The 23,261-nt window shown below is 35.2% G+C and overlaps 1 protein-coding gene across 7 annotated transcripts in view; it reads right to left on the reverse strand.

Moving 5' to 3' along the window:
- The window catches only part of LOC123564828 (uncharacterized), a 44,277-nt gene extending 29,603 nt beyond the window's left edge, over window positions 1–14,674 (reverse strand). The window contains exons 1-5 of one of the 7 annotated variants that reach the window (XR_006689045.2): window positions 10,376–10,673; window positions 8,905–9,005; window positions 8,227–8,367; window positions 7,783–7,827; window positions 4,558–5,158 (exon numbers count right to left, since the gene is read on the reverse strand). Coding sequence is in view for 4 of the 7 variants with exons in the window: in XM_045358681.2 (XP_045214616.1) it covers window positions 5,139–5,158; window positions 7,665–7,827; window positions 8,905–9,005; window positions 10,376–10,397 (306 nt within the window). In the remaining 3 variants the exon portion in view is untranslated. Of the gene's footprint in view, window positions 1–4,557; window positions 5,159–7,664; window positions 7,828–8,226; window positions 8,368–8,904; window positions 9,006–10,375; window positions 10,674–14,109 lie in introns of those variants that run through there. The other 6 variants (XR_006689044.2, XR_006689042.2, XM_045358682.2 and 3 more) reach the window with 6 other exon arrangements.
- Between the last annotated feature and the right edge of the window lie 8,587 nt (window positions 14,675–23,261).

Raw genomic sequence — 23,261 nt, forward strand, 5'->3', positions numbered from 1 at the left:
TTTAATTAAGATAAACATTCTGATAAAAATTCACGAAGATCAAGCATAAAATAGAGTCCCTATTGCATACACAAGGTTTTTCTTTTATTTCACCTACTGACCTACTTTTTAACCCCAGATGTCCCATTTTCATACATGGCCTAGATTTTATCAAGGTTATCATTCTGACTAAATTTCATGAAAATCAATAGGAAATATGTTGACAGACGACTGAAAGAAAGACAGACAACAGACAGATGCCAGACATTGAACAGTAACAATAACTCACCAGAACATGCATTACTCAGGTGATCTAAAAACTGGCTGCTTTTTAGCAATCAACTCTTTAATAGTGCACTGATAATGATTGTAGCCCTATATGCAAACTTAATTTATCTATTTTAAGAGAAGTTAAATACATTTGATGAAGATTCTGTGCATTTGAAGTAAATATTTAAAAATAAAATATTTTAGTGAAAGATGACCAATGGATATCTTTAAAATCATTACCAGATTCATATCTAGCTTCAAAATACCTTATCATTATTCATGAGCGACTGAGCCACTATGACTTATCAGTGAAATGTAACATATCTTCATAACACTACATATTCATAACTTAGCCATGAGACTGTAACTGAATGTTACCAGTGCCAGTGACAGCCCCTTACATTTTCAAAACTATTAGTCATTATTATCTAGTGCTACATCATTCATTGCTTTCACGAAGACCACAATGTCATGATCATGAAAATAGCTCAAGACACCATGAATAATTTTTAAGAATCTTAAAAAAAACTAAAATTTTGAAAACTACATTGACTAAATGGTCTCTGTTAATGTAATTCAGTCAAACTTCATTCCTCAAACCAGAATAATTGAAGCACTGCCCCTTTCTCATATTCACTGTCGTCAGGTTACAGCAAAATCTCTGTATAATGTATGTTGTTTGATGGCTTCAACTACTGATAACTGGAACACATTTTACTGGTCCTGTCAGTTTGAGGGAATGAAGTTTGACTCTTGTTCACATTTTTATCATGCACATTGAATCTATAGCTAGAGGTGTCTTTTGAGGTTGAAAATTATTCAGAAGACATTTAACAGTTTCACATTGACATTTTTATCACTTCAGTTTTTAGTTATATGCATATTATTTGTACTGGTACATGTATATATTATTCAGAAATAAAATTCAAAAATAAAATGCAGAAGAATACTGGGAAGTAACTTCATTTTGATTTTTCTATTTAATACATTTTATTTGTTTATTAAACATGGCTACCACGGATGCAAATGTAGTAAGTCCGTCTACTGTCACTACTACAAGTCTGTCGTTACCATTTGCAAGTTCGTCAGAAAGCGTGAGTGAACGTCGTCAGACTTTACCAGTAACATGTTCATCAGAAAGCATGGATGAGCGTGGTCCGTCTTAACCAGTTTAAGTTTGCCAGAAAGTGTTGTTGAGTGTCGTCCGTCTGTACCAGTTGCAAGTTTGCCAAAAAGTGTGAGTGTCGTCAGTCTGTACAAGCTACAAGTTTGTCAGAAAGTGTGGGTGAGTGTCTTTCATCAGTACATGTTACAAGTTTGTCTGAAAGCATGGCAGAACGTCGTCCATTCCTACAATTGAGTCAACATCGGGATAAACATATGTTTCTCCTGCATTTTTACACCTTACAGTCCCCATGCCAAAACCAAGTAAGTCACATGATACTATCAGACAAAAGCTTCCGAAGAAGGCTGTTTCTGGTCAGGAAGCACTAAAAATGCTCAGAGAAAGGGAATAAAAGAAACTAATTGAACTTGTTGCAAAAGAGAACAGAAAGAAAGAGAGAGCTTTAAAGAAACAAAAATGTCAGAAAGAACAAGTTAGAAAGAAGTTAGAGGGAGAACAAAAGAAAAAGCTAAAAGCGCTAATAGAAAAGTCTAAACAGTCAAAAAAACGTAATGCAAACTCTTCGTCCGAGTAAGACACTGTCATTGATTGTAAAGATGACAGTGATGACTTAGATGACGAAAACGACATTCCCAACTTGTGTCCTGTGTGCAAAGCTGACAATGGCCAGAAACCTCTCTTGATGGAATGTGAATCCTGTTGTACATGGTACCACATAAAATATACTGAATATCCAGAGGTTGTGAACATGCCTGCAATCGATCGAGAGCTCCTTATTTTCATGTGTCCAAACTGTATGGCATATTCTTTAGAATTTAAGGTCATATACTCATGATTCACACTTCATACAGGTAGGTCTGTGGCTTATAGAAACACTCCAAAACCATGAGAACTGTTATAATTCATATCTTTTGCATTCAAGCATAGTTCCACATTTGTGAAAGTGAGTGAGTTGGGTTTTACGGCAAATCAACACAAAACGGCCATATATCGCCAGGTAAAAGTAATTTGTGAAAAGTAAAAATGATATTTTCACTGTTTGTACACAGTAAAAACAGTAAAATTTATATCAATTTTATTTCACTGTTCTATTCCAGTATTTCACAAACACGGGTACTAAACAGTGCCTGCGGTACTGACTGTGCCGACGAGGATTGAAGGCACTTCGCTTCCTGTACCGCAGGTACTTCGTCAATGTTTGCAAAACGAGCAAGATCGGTGAGTGATTTTTGTCATTTTGTTACTCAAGAAGATTTTTTTCAAAAATCGGGAAATGTAGCGGGGTGTAGATGTATCTTATCTACATATCCATGCTAAAATTTGTGGCAAATGATCAATTTCCTAGAAACGTAAGGACAAATAAGTTGGGAATGAAACGTGATTTGTTCACATCAGTGACTGTTTAGACTCGATTTCTTTTCGCTGACCCAAACGATGTCGTCTCTGCCGTCGTAAATTATATTTATAAATGACATGTGATCTGCTAAAACATAAAATGTGTCCAGAAAATTTTGAATTTGTACGTTATGCCAATTTTGGAAAAGTGCCGTAGGCATTTTGACGATGCCGCAGCCCCTTCGAGGTGCCGCAGGCACTTGGAAAAGTTTCATAAATTTGGCCCATAACTAACCAAATCTCAAATAAATCGCATTCGTACGACTATATTTTATATTCACAAATATAAAAAGTTTAGCAATCGGTTTATCATCGCGGGTAATCTTAAACTATAGTACGCGATTGTTCTGGTCAGTTGAAGCAAACTGTATTTCCAAAACATTATGCTTTTTGAAAATTGCCTTCCCTGCCCGTCCTATGCTGCTCGATATGTTTTTTTTTTAAGTTTTGTTTGCAGGGAATAAAATAGGTTTTTACGTACATGTAAAAACTATTAAAATTCTCCCGTTTGATCGTTTATGAGCTATACTTATTAAGTTCTCCTTTTTTCTGAAAACATTTTTAAAATAATTTTTTTTTGTAGATACACTTAATATTTCCAGGAAACGTTAGGCTATTAAAATAACTACAGAAAATTTCAAACATCGATATAGTTTCTGATTTTATACCGTAATAACTGTCTAGCTAGTAAATGTCAGCTGTCCACAATGGGCTCTTACACAAATGGTATCGAGATTATAATGTGAATCATCGCAATAATATTTACAGGAAACTTTTGACTATTGAGACTCTTATTAGAAAACTTCGCTTTATCACGATAATTTCTTGAAGTATCGTGACAGCTACCTACCTATCTCGTGGCAGAGGTTATAATGCAGTAATTTAGTCAAAAATGTGCTTCCGTGGTGTGGGTGTAGTCGAAAGAAGTCCCTAATAAATAGATCTTAAGTTTTCTATTTTTTCGCGCATTTTCGCATAAATCGGGAGCCAAATGGGCATCATTCTACTCGTGAATGAATTTTACATAAAATAGGACACTTTTCATGCTAATAGTCGCTTGTTTTCGAGTTGTTTTACTTGAAAACGAAAGTAGGGTTTTTATTCTGCGGACCGCTTTCTGAAATGCGCCAATATGAGGGTACCTGACTTCAGTTGACTTGCATTCCACTGCATACTATTCAACACCCCTTTTTCTTTTCGTTTTCTTGAAGGAAATGTTGTTTCTCTGTTCTTCCATTTGTCTGTTTGTCTAGTTTCGGCCAAATATATGTCCCGATACTTTTTGAAAGTGCCTGCGGCACCTCGAAGGGGCTGCGGCATCGTAAATATGCCTGCGGCACTTTTCCAAAAGTGGCATAACGTTCAAATTCAGAATTTTCTGGACACATTTTATGTTTTAGCAGATCACATGCCATTTATAAATATAATTTACGACGGCAGAGACGACATCGTTTGGGTCAGCGAAAAGAAATCGAGTCTAAACAGTCACTGATGTGAAAAAATCACGTTTCATTCTCAACTTATTTGTCCTTACGTTTCTAGGAAATTGTTCATTTGCCACACATTTTAGCATGGATATGTAGATAAGATACATCTACACCCCGCTACATTCCCCGATTTTTGAAAAAATACTCCATGCAGTAACAAAATGACAAAAATGACAAAAATCACTCACCGATCTCGTTCGTTTGACGAAGTACCTGCGGTACAGGAAGCGAAGTGCCTTCAATCTTCGTCGGCACAGTCAGTACCGCAGGCACTGTTTAGTACCCGTGACAAAGAAGCACTAAATAAAACATTAATACATCTTGCAAAAAAAGTATACGGTAACAACCACATACTGCATTTTCATAACTCTTCGTCTTTTTACTTGTAAAAAAACGTTTTTCATTATAATTGCCTTTCCATTACATACAGACCAACATTTTAAATTTTTACCCGCTGAAGCTTTTTTTACACAATTAACTAGGATTGTCCCCAACTGTTCAATTTCATATTTAACTAGAAAAAGGAGTAGAGAGTAAAACATCTCTAACTGCGCTAAACTGCCACAGCAGCCTGGGTTAGATTCCAGACTTGGTTGTTATTATTTCTTGATGTCATATTTCTGAAAGATAGTTTAGAAACAAAATCTCATGTTCTTATGTTCCATGGAAATCTAGATTATGCAGAAAGGCTGTCTTCATACCTAACTTTTAAGATGATCAAGAACTTTAGTCAGATTGGATAATTTTTTAACTTAAAGCTTATGGAATACAACATCAAAAACCTAGATATTCACACCAATGACAGTATATCGGAATCCTTTAAAAAGGTGAAATCTGTTCATTGTTCCAAAGTCTGGCAAACTTGAAGCTGTACCGGTGCCTCAGATCCTCCAACATGTGTCTACAAGAAAACAACAAAAGCTTGCAGAACACGAAATCCCCACTTGATGCATCCAGTAATTGCACAAAGAACAGAAATTATTTAGTCACTGTACACGAAAGTTCTACTGTTTTGGGTCAATGTGACCTTGACCTTTGACTTACTGACCTCAAAATCAATAGGGGTGATCTGCTGGTCATGATCAACCTCCCTACTAATCATTTTCGTGATCCTATGACCATAAGCAATCTCTAGGTATCGTCCAGAAATGGTTTAACTGTTCCAGGTCAATGTGACCTTTGGCCTACTGACCCCAAATCAATAGGGGTCATCTACTGGATATGACCAACCTACCTATCAACTTTCATGATCCTAGACTGAGCATTCTTTGGTTATCATCCAGAAACCGTTTTTCCAGGTCAATGTTCACCATGACCTATGACTTAACATCAATATGGGTCATCTGTTGATCATGATAAACCTCCCTATCAAGTTATGTGATCCTAGGCCCAAGCCTTCTCAAGATATGTCCAGAAACTGTTTAACTGTTCCAGGTCACTGTGACCTTGACATTTGACCTACTGACCTCAAAATCAGTAGGGGTCATCTGCTGGTCATGACCAACCTCCTTATCAAGTTTCATGATCCTTGGCCAAAGCGTTTTTGCCTTATCATCCAAAATCCATTAAATAGTTCAGGGTCATCATGACCTTGACCTTTGACCTACTGATCTCAAATTCAATAAGGGTCATCTGTTTGTCATGTCCAAGCTCCCTATCAAGTTTCATGATCCTAGGCCCACGCGTTCTTGAGTTATCATCCAGAAACTCTTTAACTGTTTCAGGTCACTTTGACCTTAACCTTGGACCTACTGATCTCAAAATCAATAGGGGTCATCCGCTGGTCATGAATAATCTCCCTGTCAACTTCATGGTCCTAGGCATACGCTTTCTTGAGTTATTATCAACAAACCGTTTAAATGTTCTGGGTCACTGTGACATTGACCTTTGACCTACTAGTCTCAAAATCAATAGGGGTCATCTGCTGGTTATGACAAAACTCCCTATCAACTTTCATGATCCTAGGCATAAATGTTTTTTAGTTATCATCCAGAAACGGATTGGTCTACATACAAATAGACCGACTTACAGACTGACCGACCCACCAACATCTGCAAAACAATATACCCCTCCTTCTCCTTCAAAGAGGGGCATAATAAGGCATGTACCACTACACTTTATGGTAAATCCTTTCAAAACTGAAGATTAATATATATGACAATAACATATAATCCAGCAAGCTCAATCTTACTGAAAATATCATGATCTAGCAGAGTTCAATCTTACCTAAGATATCATAATCGAGGACAGTTCAGTCTTACCTAAGTTATCAAAATGCTGTGGAATACATTTTGCTGAAGATATACTCCAGCAGAGAATAATCTTATGAAAGATATCATAATCCAGGACAGTTCAGTCTTACCTAAGTTATCAAAATGCTGTGGAATACATTTTGCTGAAGATATACTCCAGCAGAGAATAATCTTATGAAAGATATCATAATCAAGGACAGTTCAGTCTTACCTGAGTTATCAAAATGCTGTGGAATACATTTTGCTGAAGATATACTCCAGCAGAGAATAATCTTATGAAAGATATCATAATCCAGGACAGTTCAGTCTTACCCTAGATATCATAATCCAGGACAGTTCAGTCTTACCTAAGATATCACAATCCAGGCCAGTTCAGTCTTACTTAAGATATCATAATCCAAAAAAGTTCAGTCTTACCAAACAAAGATATCATAATCGAGGATAGTTCAGTCTTACCTAAGAAATCATAATCCGGGATAGTTCAGTCCTACCTAAGATATCATAATCGAGGACAGTTCAGTCATACCTAAGATATCATAATCCAAAAAAGTTCAGTCTTACCTAAGATATCATAATCGAGGACAGTTCAGTCATACAGAAGATATTATAATCCAAAAAAGTTCAGTCTTACCAAAGTTAACATAATCGAGGACAGTTCAGTCTTACCGAAGATATTATAATCAAAGACAGTTCAGTCTTACCGAAGATATCATAATTGAGGACAGTTCAGTCTTACCTAAGTTATCATAATCCAAGACAGTTCAGTCTTACCTAAGATATCATAATTGAGGACAGTTCAGTCTTACCTAAGTTATCATAATCCAAGACAGTTCAGTCTTACCGAAGATATCATAATTGAGGACAGTTCAGTCTTACCTAAGTTATCATAATCCAAGACAGTTCAGTCTTACCGAAGATATCATAATTGAGGACAGTTCAGTCTTACCTAAGTTATCATAATCCAAGACAGTTCAGTCTTACCGAAGATATCATAATTGAGGACAGTTCAGTCTTACCTAAGATTCATAATCCAGGAGAGTTCAGTCTTACCAAAGATATCATAATCCAGGACAGTTCAGTCTTACCTAAGATATCATAATCCAGCACAGTTCAGTCATACCGAAGATATCATAATCCAAAAAAGTTCAGTCTTACCTAAGATAGCATAATCCAAGAGAGTAGGAGGTGTTTCATGTTTAATGTAGATTTCTAGGTGAACAGTTATATTTTCTGGATGTATAACAATGTGCATGTCACTCTGGTTTGACCTTACCTTCACTTTATGATGTTGCAGGTCTTCAGAATCTGGAATTATTGCCTAAAATAAAGTTAAATTTACATTGTACAAAAGCATATTATACAATACAATGTAGCTATATGATCAAAATACTGCAAGAATCAAAACTGAAGAATATTTGAATAAAACTTGTTTAGAAGTCTGCCAGTATAGTAAAGGGAAGTAACTATAATTGTAAATAATTTTAGGTATCAAATTCACTCATCAAAATGGTTGAAACTACTTTATAACAGAGTTAACTACTGTAAATAGCAATATCCAGCAGCAACCAGACTATGTTTCAGCAGCATGGCAACTTTTTTGTTTTTTGTTTGAAAATGTGAGGAAATGCTTTTCATTTTGAAATCCCCCATCCTCACCACTTTAACATTAGTTTTATGAAGGGAGATAACTATTGTAAGCAACAGAAACTGTCAAAACCTGTATATGACTGGCTGTCGCATCTATACTGTCCACTGATATATCAATAACAATTGGCTCTAAGATATTCTACACCACTTGTGAGTCTACAAATCTAGCGTTGTCACTCCACAGGAACGGATTAACATGAAATTCCACAACCTTGAAGAAGAAAAATATTTTCATGTAGCGATATATTTGATCTTATACATTGTAATAAATTGTAAACTAGCTGATAGCAGGTTTGCTTTGAATCCACTGCATTTTAATTATAAACATGAAATTATCTTAATATTTCAGTCACATAAATTGACAACAGTTCTATCAGATATTTTCCCTGGATCAAGGTTTTGCAAATTCATACTTAAGACTTCCTTTTAAATCCGTTTAATTTCTGTGTAAATTTATGTTGGGAAAGCAGTAAACTTTTAAAATTGAAAGGAAAACTGTCTTTTATTTCCCATAATAACCTGATGTTCTCAATTTTCACTCGACAGAAAACAAAGATCTAGGTCTTATTTCCTTCACCTGTTATTCATGTGGAGAAGTTGTCTAAACCAGTTGGTACTGGTAGAGTACTGGTAGAGAATATAGGGACACTGCTTAGATAATAACTTTTAGCTGTTTTGTGACTGAAAACACTGCTGGAAAAAAAACTCATTATATATGACCTGTTTCATTACCATTACTCTAACTTACATTGATGTCTATAAACTGACTTGTTACACTCTCATTTAGGAGCAGCATTTCTGATGATGGAAGAGCAAATGTTCCTGACAGTGAGGTCAACACAGCTTTATCTGAAAATTTAAAAAATAATCCTCATATTTTGCATATAGCTATAGAACACACATCAACTACCACCAAAGTAACCTTAAAATGTCAACACTTAAATAGTGTTCAAGTATTCCTTGCTAATTACGTGCAAGCAAGTCAAATAAAATGGTAAAGAATCAGTATTTACAGACTTTAACCAGAATAAAGAATGGAAAAATTGTTGCAATATTCCTCCATTTACAGCCTGTCCACACCAAGACAAAAAATCCACAGACACTTGGGGTTTGGACCCCCATCCACCCCGCTCTCTGCCGCCCCTGGTTAAATTTAGCCAATAATTTTTAGCATTTTACCATGTATTGAGCATAGGCGATGATCATTAAATGCATTTTGTAAAATTTCAGTCTGTTTATTTTACCATCAATGCTCTCAAAACCACAAGATTTGAAACATCGCACAACACTATGGAAACTATAGCCAATTAAACTTTTAAATTAACCCCTACCAATGAATCACTGGTATCAATAGACATGTCTGTTACCATTCTGTCAAATGACACTGGTCTTGACAAGTGTCATAAATTTGTATTCCGACAGGAAATCAATAAATATTATAAATCAGTCAATCTAAATTTTTATGGAACAGTGACTTCCTTGCGAATTGATCCCTGCTTTGACCTGCGCATATCGTTGCCAGATACCAAAATTAATACTGTTACATTATACAGGATTATCGCTACAGTACGTGTTACACGAGGTTTGTTTACATAGTGGAACTGTTTGTTTGCACCTTGGACAGATATTTTTATCGAAGCGTATAATTTTGGTACCCGATTTATGACATGCGCTACACAAAGCGAGGGCCCAGTGCAAGTAAGTGTTCCCATTGTTCGTGCAATGTTTCAAATCTTGTGGTATTGAGAGCATTGATGGTAAAAAATACATTTTTTTAAAAACATGCTGAAATGTTATAAAATGTGTTTCATAATCATCGCCTATGCTCAATACATGGTAAAAAGCTAAAAATTCTGTCTGTGAAAAAATCTGGTTTGCAGAGGACTTTTCACAGATTTGTATGAGGTATATTACATTATATCTACATGTCCATTTTGTTTTAATGGATCTGCCAAATTATGTTTATATGTCTTTTAGTTTTTGTTTTTTAAAGCTGCATCCTACCTTTCTGTCAGTATATATCAAAAGTGAAAAACTAAATTAATCATTTATCACAAAAATCTCTTTATTTTTAGAACATCACTTAAACTGAGGTCCTAAATTAGGTATCTACTCAGCTATTATTCAAATTACAAACTTCATTAAAAAAACTCAGTGTCACTGGCAACAACATTATTATAATAAGTCTGCTGTTTTATCCACATTAAAAAAAGCCTTACAACTGATTTTCCTGTGTGACATTGTGATAAAGATGACATCAAAGCAAACTTGACTGTAATTAATATATCTGGAATAATTTTCTTGAAGCAACACTAAAAGACACCGAGAATGTACAAAATGACGCCAAAGTAATTCAACAGATAAATGGGGGAAATTTTTATAGGGGAGGTAACCACATTAACATGTGATGGAGGAAATCAATAAAGGGAAGTAACTTTAGAAAATGATTATTAGGATACTTGGCCAGAATCCCTGCACATGTCAGCAGTTACATATATAACTACCTATTGCATTGATACAATCAGAATTTGTTGGATACGGATCGTCATTGCATTCATCTGTAGAATAAAACAAAACAAAAATAAAGCACATTGCAATAATGTTGGCATTCTGTAGATAAATTAACTAGACACGCTCCAGAACTAAGCGGATCGTTATTCATCAACATTGAATCGCTACCGATCTTAAATTATTAGATAGCATAAGACAAACTCCAGTATTCAAGTTTGCAAATTTACTTGTTTGCAGAAATTGTCTATTTTGTTCTTCGATTTAATAAGGTTTATATTCCGTCTAATTAATATCAGCATGTGTGTGTAGACGCACATTTTATTACCTCCCATGATCAGACAGAGTCAAACCGAGATTGCTGTCATGCTGTTGGGTTGCGTTCTATGCTTCCAAAGGATTGCTTTAAATAGCTTATTAGGTAGAGATCACATTTAATTGTTTCAGAACACCTAGACTGGCATCAGTCGTTAGAGTCATTTAAAGTAAAGCACATGGCCATAAAATAATTCCTCTCTGATACAACTTTCTGAAAAACTTTACAATATCTCTTGCCTCTGTCTCTTACGTCTGTTGAGATGAGCCTTGAGAGAAAATGTTTTTTCTGAGAAATATCTGTGTCAGTTTGAAGAAATTAATATTATTACAGATTATTTGATCTCAACAGACTTTGTAAGTGTAACAGTCTCAGGAAAAATGTGCAGCCTCGACCAGGATTAGAACCTCAGACCTTCGGCTTACCGTGCCAATGCTCTACCAATTGAGCTACCAAGGCCACCCGATATGAGAGCCGCTACACACCTTCCCTCTTATTGCGAGACATTGGCACTCCTGGCCAATGTCAGCCGCAGACTGTTAACCAAATTCAGATGCACACCCCAGCCAAACTGCTTCGCCCTGCATGGGCTCCAAGGGTGAGAATCCCGGATGAGCCCCCAAATGTAACAGTCTCAGGAAAAATGTGCAGCCTCGACCGGGATTCGAACCTCGGACCTTCGGCTTACCATGTCAATGCTCTATCAATTGAGCTACCGAGGCCACCCGATACGAGAACCGCTACAGTAAGTATACAGAACACCTTACAGTGGTACAACTTAGGGCATTTATGTCTTGAAGGAACGATTCATGATTATGTAAAACATATGATTGATGAGAATTTGACAGTTCTTAAATATATGTCTCACCAACACCGAGACGATCTTTTTGATCCATATTTCTTTGAAATCCAACCTTACATACACAATTGTAAGAATCGGTTGATTTGAACATATTTCGAATTCACTACAGAGACTTTTTTCATATACGCAGGAGGGACTTGTTCGATTTTCTTTTGGTGTTTATACTTTGAATTTTTTTAGGTAAAAGTCTGAAGTACACTTCATGCAGGAAGGATTTGTACATTTTTTTTTATTTTTTGGAAGCAAGAACTTGATTTCCGAGTAACTTTTATCTTAATAGCATAGAATAGTTCAGATTACCAGTATTCTGAACAATGAAAATTTGCCAAACTATTTGCAATGTTCATTTGTGAAGCTTACATTTCAATGATTTCTGAGCTGCACCTTGCATGCAGTGTAAAAATATATTCTTTTTCATTTTGAATTTATCCTGGAGCTTTCTAACTTGGATAATTGAAAAGCCTAATTTGAACTTCGTTGCATTACATTTTGTAATACTTGAAATAATTACCAAGATAATGCCTCAACAGCGCCCGAATGAGAAGAATTAATAGCTCTCACTGTTATTTGAATACTCTTAAGCAAAACACCATTCTATCATGTTTTATAAAGGCTTTAATGCTCATTATGTTAACTCATTAAGGCCTCACCAAATTAAAAAGTTGTTCATTGGATTTGCCGCTTGTATATTTTCAGAACGTTTTTGGCTAATTGCGCTCGCCCCATTGGAAAAAGTCAATCCAAAATGTTTTGGTGCGCTACTTTTTATGGACGTAAAAATGTATAAATGCTTATATAATTCCAGTCCTAGATTGTTCTCAGATGGATTTTAATCAAAATAAATACATACTACGCACACATCGTCTATAATAAATCATAACACTTATATTTAGTTGCATTAAAGTTGTTTCCCCTTGATGTAGTTATGCCATTTTCTTCAAATGTTTACCAAATTACATGCTTCAAAAATTGATTTAATTCTTTGAAAAGTGGATGGAGAAAAGCATACTAATTTATTTGATAACATCAATCTACATTATTTTGGTAAGGGTAAATACTTATTGATGCATGTCACTTATCTGTTTTCTGTTTTTTTCTGTCCAAATGATCAGCATTTGCATACGAAAGTTGGTGGGGTAAGGAATTTACATTATCACAGCAGTTTCGCCACAAGAGTACACAGCATGTATGCAGCAGGAGTACACAGCATGTACGCCACAGGACTGGGGCCAGGAGTACACAGCATGTACGCCGCAGGGGTTACAAGTACACCGCAGGCTCATTTGCATGTGAAAAGTGTATGTGCCGCATATATGCTGCGTACTATTTCCCGCATACTAAATTCCTCCAGCGTACATCCTGTGTACTATGTAGTCCACAGCATGTACGCAGCAAGTAGTACGCGGCACAACTTATTTGCATGTCAAAAGTGTACTACAAACGTACTATCGGTGTATGTGCGGTGTATATCCTGCGTACTATTTAAAGCCCTTGATTTCAGTACACATCATGTATGCATCATATACGCTGTATGTACACAGCAAGAGTACGCAGCAGGCCTTTTTCTTCTGTAAGGGGTATTATACAATTAGTAAATAAGCTCATTTTTTCCAAACGATTTTCTCAAGATATTATGTTTAATTCACTTTATTTACTATGTTAATTTGTTGTGTTTGAAGATCTCATCGTAAATATATCATACATTTGTTCTATGATGAAATTTCCTACATAAGCGCATAATTATCAGATATAAGGACATAGTTTTGGCTTGAGTATAAGCGCATATCAAAATAGGCGCATGAAAGTGTCACTAAAATTATCATAAGTGTTTATTTTCCAGATTTTACAGCATTGTCTTATATAAAAAAAAAAACAACAATCACAGTTGTTTTCTGATCCGATCTTCACCAAACTTAAATAATATGTTTGCCAATAAGTCCTCGACCAAGTTCGGTGTGGGGGTGCCAGATGGGTTTTGCCGGCATGAGTAAAATCACCGGAAACGCCAGCCCAGTGAGCAAGAAAACTATTTCTTAACCTGTCATGAAAACTACTGTAGGTTTTTTATATATGCAGATCTTAATAAATTTTTTGTTATAACATATATTGTATATATTGTTAGGCCGTCCAGCTGATCTAAACACGATTAGTAACATGAAACTTGTACATGTATATTTTTGATCGCATAGAACCAGAAGTTACATCAACGTTTTCGGCGCGCGTATTTTATGTCAGACCTAAAACACGGTATTAATCGATAGCCCTACCTGTTCTTGATCAATCTATATCGGTGATCCGCTTGGAATACTGTTATTTAGAAAGATATGCGAGAAATACTTCGCTTATATCGGTCTTTCGCTCCGCGACATTGTTTACTTCCGGTTGCTCCGGTGTCACCGTACGTTTTATGTAACGTCGTTTCCGATTGGACAGTAGCTATCTCCACGTACGTCACGTACCGTTGTCGTATGCGGAGCTGCGCTAAAACTATAAAAGGCCCGATTTTCGGCTCCTCATTTGTCAATCTTTCCTCCACCCTGAAGACAGTTACCCCTATGTTAAATGCATAAAAATCGGCTCCACAAATATCAATTTATCCTGACCTAAGCATACTGTATAAGAGTCATAGAACAGTAACTTCTGGAGATATGTGGAATTTATGAATACTCTGTAAACTACTGAATATTTTATACTTGGAACTGCTAGAACCGTATATCTGAATAAAAGATGTGTGACTGAACACTGATTTTGCCTCTTTGCTAGAGATATAGGTACAATGTCATCACTCTTTGTCCGAACCCAACTCAACAACTGTTCCCGGTCCTAGGCAGGAGTGCCGGCAGAACAACTGGTGTCAGAAGTGCAGGATATTTATTTCAAGACTGACTGTAGAGAATCAACACAACAAACAAAGTAACCAGTATGTACCAACATTTAGTTCCAGCAACCTGATCAACTAAGCTCCGTAATATTGCTCCACAACCAAGTGGCTCCACATAGAAATAGCTCCACATCATTTGTATTTTGGCTCCACAAGGAATGTAGCTCCACAATCAACTCCGATGAAGACATTAGCTCCGCAGAAACCATAAGCAACCATCTACCTCGAGTATAATACAGTACATTAAAGGAACGATTGACCATTCTATCACCCTATTACTAGTTTAAGTCGACACTCCTGGGTGATAAAATTAAGCTCCACGGATTCTATTGGCTGGTTCCATTAGATCCAAGGACCATTTGTTAGGGGGACTGCTGTTACCAAATATAAGAGAATCTCTACATCACAATACCTGCCAATTACCTTGAAATAGACCAAAAGTGATGGCTTGTTCCAATACATTGAAATGTAACACAACTGAAATGGAGAAAGCAGTTGATGATGATCTTCAGCTTGAATATGAAAATACATACCTAAATCATGAAAAAGATATTAATCCATATGAAAGCGTAGGAGAAGGAGGAATGCACCTTGGTGGAAACCCAGAGACTTCTGTAATGATTAAGATTGAACAGAGACTTGAGAAATTGGTGGAAGATCTTTCCAGTAGTATTGAAGCCCATAGAAAATACCATTATGAAATCCATGAACAATTAAGAGTCCTAGAACATGACCTTCAGAGTATTAAAGAGTTACAACAGAACAGTGTGAGGAAATATCCTAGTGAGAATGCTATACCAGAAGCAAATCTAAATTCACTTCCTCATATGCACTATATAGATAAAATGATGTCTGAGACAGAAAATGACTACCAATCAGTAAACCAAGAAGAAGAAAGCAGTACAAATTCAAACTGTAATGTAGTTCTTAAACCACCTACTTATGATGGAAAAGAAGATTTACAAGAATTCCTTGAATCATTTAACATAATCTGCCAAATAAACAGCTGGGATCAAAAGACAAAGGGACTTTATTTAGCAAGTTGTCTTACTAAAAGTGCTAGATCAGTTCTTCTAGATCTAGACCAGAATGAGAAATGGGACTATAACAACTTAGTAAAGAAACTGAATGAACGCTATGGAACCTTAAACCAGAAAGAGATATTTAAAGTCAAACTGAGAAACAGAAGACAATTTCCCGGAGAGTCTATCTCAGACTTAGCTCAAGATATTATGAAATTGACCAAACTGGCACATCCTAATTTTTCCATGGGCTTGACTGAAACTTTTGCAATAGACAAATTCATTGAAGCTATCAGTGATTCCAATATTCGATTACGTTTATTGGAGAGGCTACCTAAAACTTTAAAGGAAGCTGAGATAACCGCAACCAGGTTTGAAGCTTTAAGCATAGCTGAAACGCTTCGACAGCAGATGATACCCGTAACTGCCACAAATACATATGATGGATGGGAAAATGACAATTCCTGGAATGAACTCCCAGACCCTTTATTGAAGGGCAATGATCACGGAAATTACAGTGCCCTTACTGGATACCAAGAACAGTTACAGATACTTAACTCCCAATTTCCATGTGAATACTCATATATAGCCCAATATCCAGAGGCTAACATAGACGAGGATTTATTTATTGACCAGTGCATTGTCGAGACCGATGACCACACACAAAACACACCACGGAGGACATACTACGACTAAGGAACAGAAGAAGAGAATTGTCTGATGAACTGTTATGTAATAGGATTACGTAGTGTAATCAATTTTTGGTATTACTATTGGTGTTGTACTGTTCTTAAAATTTGTGAAAATAGAAGTTTAATTATAATTAATGTTTTATGCTAAAATAGTGTTACCAGTATAAGGTCTAGTTTATACATAAATGTCTATTTAAACTAAACTAACAGTATATAACTTTTCCTATTAATTAATGCTATTTCTTTATCACTAATTGATTTTTAATTTTTAGCCATTAGTCTGTATTGTTTTATTTTGACACTGTACCCTAAATACCATCTAAAATGGTCATACTCTGTTAATAGTGCACTATTACTTTAAGATCATATTGCTATAGCTATATTAGAAATGTATATGGGATTTTGCAGTATATAGATGTTGAATATTATTAAAGGTATCCATGAGTCATCTTTATATGTAATGTGTAAAGGTTCCGTATGGTCAGTTGTTTATTGCACATTTTTATATGTATATAAATCATTGTCAGCACATGCGTTATTTTTGCTATTACTAATAGAATACTTGAATATTATGGGAGACTTGTTTATGGTAACCAGGAGATGTTACTACTTTTAGGCCTACACCTATTGCTGACTTAAATCCTGTCCTATTGTTAATTGCTCATGAGCCTTAGCAGGGTTCTCGGTATGTAAGTTGATTAAGAATGTCCGATTGGAGGCCCTGCGGGTACAAACCTTTTACATGTACCTTGCACACCTTTACATGTGCCATTTCACACACCTTTACATGTGTTGTTTGACATAAGCCGGTGGGCCGGGGGTTAAAACTCCGTTTCCTCCTTTAATAGGCAGTCACTTTTTGGGATCCCGACAGGTATTATTAATGTATTATTATATATTGGCGCCCAGGGTCGTGCAAGCCCTTTTGTCTCCCCACTCTTTTTGTACTTTTAATGTGCCACTGTGATTGAGATTTTATTTTGGGATGTTTATATTCCTGTTTCAGTTTACGAATCATTTTATAGTAGGCCTGGCACTTAGGATAAGGATACCGTGTTAAGAGTTTAGTATGAATATAATAAGAATACCAAGTAATAATATTCTGAGGAATATAAAGTAAATGTTATATTGGGTGCAGTGTAATTTTGTTATACAGAGTAATTTTCTTATACGGTGTAATTTTGTTACACTGTGTAATTTTGTTAATCTGTTTATGTGATTATTTTAAAGCAGAATACCTTTAGTGTGTTAGTTTTAGGGGAGCAAGACATATTTAAGTTGTAAAAGTAACGCGTCAAACTGTAACCATAAATTTAATTATTAATCTTATGCCTTGTTTTAAAGTAAGCTATTCTTTCGGCCGAGGATAGGATACTTACTTATTGTTTAATTATTACTTTTGATAAACATAGTTATAAGAATAGTAAGAAATTACAGACTTATATGTTGCTGAATTTGCCAGTTGTATTATTGTTTGTTGTCATAGTTGGGCAAGTTAAGGTAGTTCAGTAAAATGTTTAGCCGCGGATTTTGTATAAAATATTTGAAAAACAGTCGCTATCTTTAACGATAATTATGTTGTTGTATATTTGTGTGATTTAACATGCATGTCATTCTTAATTTCATGATTACATGAATGTTTTAATCAATCTAGTTTTGATCAGTTGACTCTCCACCAGCTTTCATTTACTAAAGTTTCCTTACTGAGTACTTTCATTTTCACTCCAATTCAGGGACTGAATTCCTTTTAGGGAGGGTGCAATGTTAGGCCGTCCAGCTGATCTAAACACGATTAGTAACATGAAACTTGTACATGTATATTTTTGATCGCATAGAACCAGAAGTTACATCAACGTTTTCGGCGCGCGTATTTTATGTCAGACCTAAAACACGGTATTAATCGATACCCCTACCTGTTCTTGATCAATCTATATCGGTGATCCGCTTGGAATACTGTTATTTAGAAAGATATGCGAGAAATACTTCGCTTATATCGGTCTTTCGCTCCGCGACATTGTTTACTTCCGGTTGCTCCGGTGTCACCGTACGTTTTATGTAACGTCGTTTCCGATTGGACAGTAGCTATCTCCACGTACGTCACGTACCGTTGTCGTATGCGGAGCTGCGCTAAAACTATAAAAGGCCCGATTTTCGGCTCCTCATTTGTCAATCTTTCCTCCACCCTGAAGACAGTTACCCCTATGTTAAATGCATAACAAGAGGGCCAAGATGGCCCTAGGTCGCTCACCTGAGAAACACATCATAACAGTGTAAACTTGTCACAAAGACAAAAATTATGACCAATTCTGATTAAGATGGCATCTTGAGTGGTACTGGTATTTTTTTCGATTTGACCTAGTGACCAAGTTTTTTTTAACCCACATGCCCCATATTTGTGGTTGTCCAAGATTCCATAAAAACAAACATTTCGACAGCTTTGGGAAGACTGGAGCAAGAAACTGGCCTCTAGAGTGTATATCCGGTACAAGGTTTTCTTTTGATTTGACATAGTGACCTAATTTTTGGCCCCACATGACCCAGATTCGAAATCATTCAACACTTTATTATAAAAAACATTCTGACCAAGTTTTATGAAGATAAAAGAAACCAGAGACAGCAGCAGATGGTAACATAACAAGTGTGACAGCTGACAAACAGTTCAAACACTAAAACTTTCTTCAGTCTTTTAAAAATGGGTGGAAAAAAAATCTCACAGACAATTGGAGCATTAGGTGATAGCATCTTGGGAAACCTCTTTATAATGGTTATAAGCTCTTTTTTAATGTTATCATAAGTTGCAGAGGACTAAGTTTTGGAAGTGAATACTATACATAAGGAAACAAGGTGTATTCACAATTTTTGAGGCATTAATTTTATATTAGCTATCTTTTGCTGACGGTCATTAAATAATTATTTCTTTAAATTTTAACATTAGGGGTTACAGCAGGAGAATGGCAGAATTTTATTGTCTGGAAGAGTCCATAGCAAACTGACACTTTTGATACCTAACAGAATAGAAGTCTTTCAAATTTAACTTCAATTCTTTTTACCTGATCTTTAATTATTTTATTACGACTGTGTGCATTTTACACTAGTATTTCTGCATGATAATCTAGAGGGTGACTGTTCATGACCAGCAAGATATCATTTCTATGGAAGCAAAATTTTAAACATCGCAGACCTTTTTGGCTAAAATATGACAAACTTATTTTATCAATTTATATATTTTTTTATTTACAGACAATTTAACATTTTTAAGTTATCAACACATTCACAGATCACAAGCTTTCAGAGACATGTATGCATATGTCAAAATATACTTGTCAGACATAAACTCTTGTATTTTCATTGTAGTGTAAGAAGCGGGCAACCTAATAATGTAACTGGTTATGATTTGGCATTTGAAGACTAAAACATTAGCCAATATTGTAACATACTGAAAATATAACATTTATATATTAAAAAACCTCAAGTTTGCTGATGTTACTGAGTTCATTACCAAAGCTCACAAAACATTTACCATAGCTTATTCTGTATTTCTAACCAATATGTAAACTAACATAAAACTATACATTCTGACATAAAAATATCATTTAACTATAGAGGCTAACTATGAAAAGGTAAAGGTAAGCACTGTAAACCGCAAAAATAATGTAGCGACCTATGTAGTCTATGTATGTACCAGAGGGAAAATGTGAATCATAAGAAAAATTGGAAATATGTGCTGTTGCAAAAACTGCAAAATATTGTTTCAGTTTAAAACAAGTACCAAATAAGTATTTTTATTCAAATTATCTAAAACATATTACATATAGCTGGATCAGTAATAAATTCACGAATTTCATTATCACCACAGCGCAGTAATGTTGTGAGTACATCCAAAAATTTAAATGACTATGATATACCACCATACAGCTTCATCATACAGCTTCATCAAGGTTATTGTGAATAGCAGCTTTTCATGAGCTACCCATCATATTTAATACAGGCCAATCTCAGGGATCTTGAACACGGCCAACTCTTCAGCAAAGCCCTTGCCAAGATTTAACTGTTTGCTTTAAATGTGGCACTGCTGCTTAATATTAGTCGACTGAAAGCTTTCAATAAAACCATGTTGTCCATTGTGTGCACATTTTTTAACATCATGCACCAAAACTAAATATGCTATTGAGGCAAACTGAAAATCTTCTAATTCAGAATACTTTACTTATCGTCACTAATGTTAATAATTTTTCAAAGTCCAAACTGGAAGACAACTCATTGCCAATAATTTGCAACAAAAAACAAATAAACACAGCAAAACATAACTATATAAATTTCAGATGCTTTCTACTAGTAGATTATTTTTCCACACAATATTCTGAATATGGGGGGCAATGGGAAAACTGGAAGTAAAAAGTTTCAATCAATAAAATATATAAACTGCATTATTAATTTAAAGTATATAAACTACATATTACAAAGCTACAAAATAAAATTTTGAACTACAAAATAATAACACATTTATTACTACAAGAAATTTAATGTGATGCAGATTGGCCCACCTTCATTTTTGTACTAATTTCAAGTATTATTTATTCTGAATGCTGTTTTAGCAGCAGAAAAAAAAACTTTACATTTTCCTAGTATTGTAAAGATAAAATAACAAAAGATGGAAAATTCATTGAACGATATAAAAATAAAAGTAAACTTGTCATCTTCCTATGAAAGAGGAAAAAGAAAATAACTTGAACAAGAACTTATTAATAGTATTGATAAAACCATTCACAATGACAATCCAAAAAACTTTTACTGCTGCATTTATCAAGTACAGTTACATATGACATTAACATAGTATACAGAAGTAAACAAACATTTTATACATTAAATAAATTAACAGTTGGTCATTGTAATGACAGTAAATTATAGAAATGATTATAATAACAAAATTTTTAACATAGACAACGATGTTAAAACTACCAGTACATGTACATGTATTCTGTTTAACTATATTTAACACGAAAAAAAGCAAATAAAATATACAAGATGTTGGAAAAATATGTCTTCAAACATGACTGCTGACAATCAGACATGAAGCAACTCACATGCAATGACAGGTCACCAAATGTGGAATAAAATAAGTAGCAGGATTATATTTCTAAACATGGTTGCCTTAAGCCTGTACACCGGGGGTTGGGGGCACATTTATTACCTCTCATTACTAGAATCAAACTATGTCTGCTGTAAAGTTGCGTGGTTACCATCTTTTTCTATTACATGATTGGTTCCAGATTTATATTATGTAATGATCCTACGGGAATTACTTTAAGAAATCTATATGCCCCTGCAGGGGAAACAAAAAAAAATTGCACATCAATCGCTTACCTCATCACTACTACTGAAAATCCTGTATTATTTGCGGTGTTTTAATTTTCGCTATTTTTAGGCGAATCGAGTGCACGCGAATTCATTAATCCGCGAAATTTTCTTTCATAACATACAGACCTAACCAAATAGGTCAAGTTCAGCAATTAATACTAGCCGCCTGTACACGATGATTACTGAATGTACTATAATTCAATATAACTATTATGAATAAGTATAACAAAACTCCTCGAAACTACATTCCATGTAAAATATACTGCTTAAAAGACAGAATTAACACTATTATAAGGTCTAGAGTTGGATTTTTCAATACAGCTGCTGGCAGGATATAAATAACATGAATAACTTCGGGTTTTTTAGTGTTACAGGAGAGCTTCTCCTTAATGCACTTTGTAGGTATCAAACAACAGAGCTCGTGTCTTCTTGACAAAACCTGACTTTTTTACACCATTTTTGTTTAGATTAACAATAGGATTAGATGACAATTTATCACACATTGTTTACATTTTTTTTATGAAATGACGTAACAAACTTTCAACATTTATCAGCTATTAAATGTAAAAGAATAATGCCCTTAAAAGAATAAAGGATAACAGGCAACTTTCAATCAATTTCAGTCGAACAAAGCAATTGTTTGCATACGCTACGAGACCCATGTATCTAACGCGTATTTGGTGATGTCATAAAATTCCGTAGTACGGAAAAATGGCATAAATGCAATCAAGACTTCCGGAACTGGAATTTCGCAAATGTACGACGAACCATCGCAAATATAAATTTCTGACCTTCCCGACGCGTAATAGAATCCCTCAAAATAATTCAAAGTACGGGAATTAGCGAAATCAAGATCACGCGGATATAAAGTGATTTACAGTATGATTCATCAAAAGCACCGAATAAGGCACGCCTTGGATCTGCCTTTGAATTAGTTTTGAGAATAGTGGTCACCCCTTTCAGAAAAACCACCAGCCCGTATAACTCTCCTAGAGAGTTGATACTGCTCACTTCTATGCTGGTTGAAACACTTTCTGGTATCTTAGGTATGAAAGTACACCAACTTTAGGTCAGTCCAATATGATTCTCTAAGGTTCCAGATTTCCCTGAAACATTTTGTAAATATTAAATCTAAAGCAGATACATTATCTGTTGTCTGTTCCACAACTAATCTGAGTACATCCAAGCCTCTGAAACATGAAAGTTCCAGATTGTATGACTATCCTAGAAATACATCAATATTGAAATCACCAGTTATCAGTAGTGGTTTATTCTGTCCAAAGTTGAAGAAGCTCATTTCCATTGTTGAATGAGGTGCGGTATGGATAAGCGAGGGGCTTGTAAAACAACTGCAACCTGCATACTTTGTAGGATGTGTTATACTGACACTACAATAAATACAAGTGAGTAGAACTGAAGGAGTTGGACTACTGCAAACATTTACATCATCATGAATATATAAGGGC

Source organism: Mercenaria mercenaria, chromosome 2, assembly GCF_021730395.1.
Source record: "Mercenaria mercenaria strain notata chromosome 2, MADL_Memer_1, whole genome shotgun sequence".
In the NCBI taxonomy this organism is placed as follows: domain Eukaryota; kingdom Metazoa; phylum Mollusca; class Bivalvia; order Venerida; family Veneridae; genus Mercenaria; species Mercenaria mercenaria.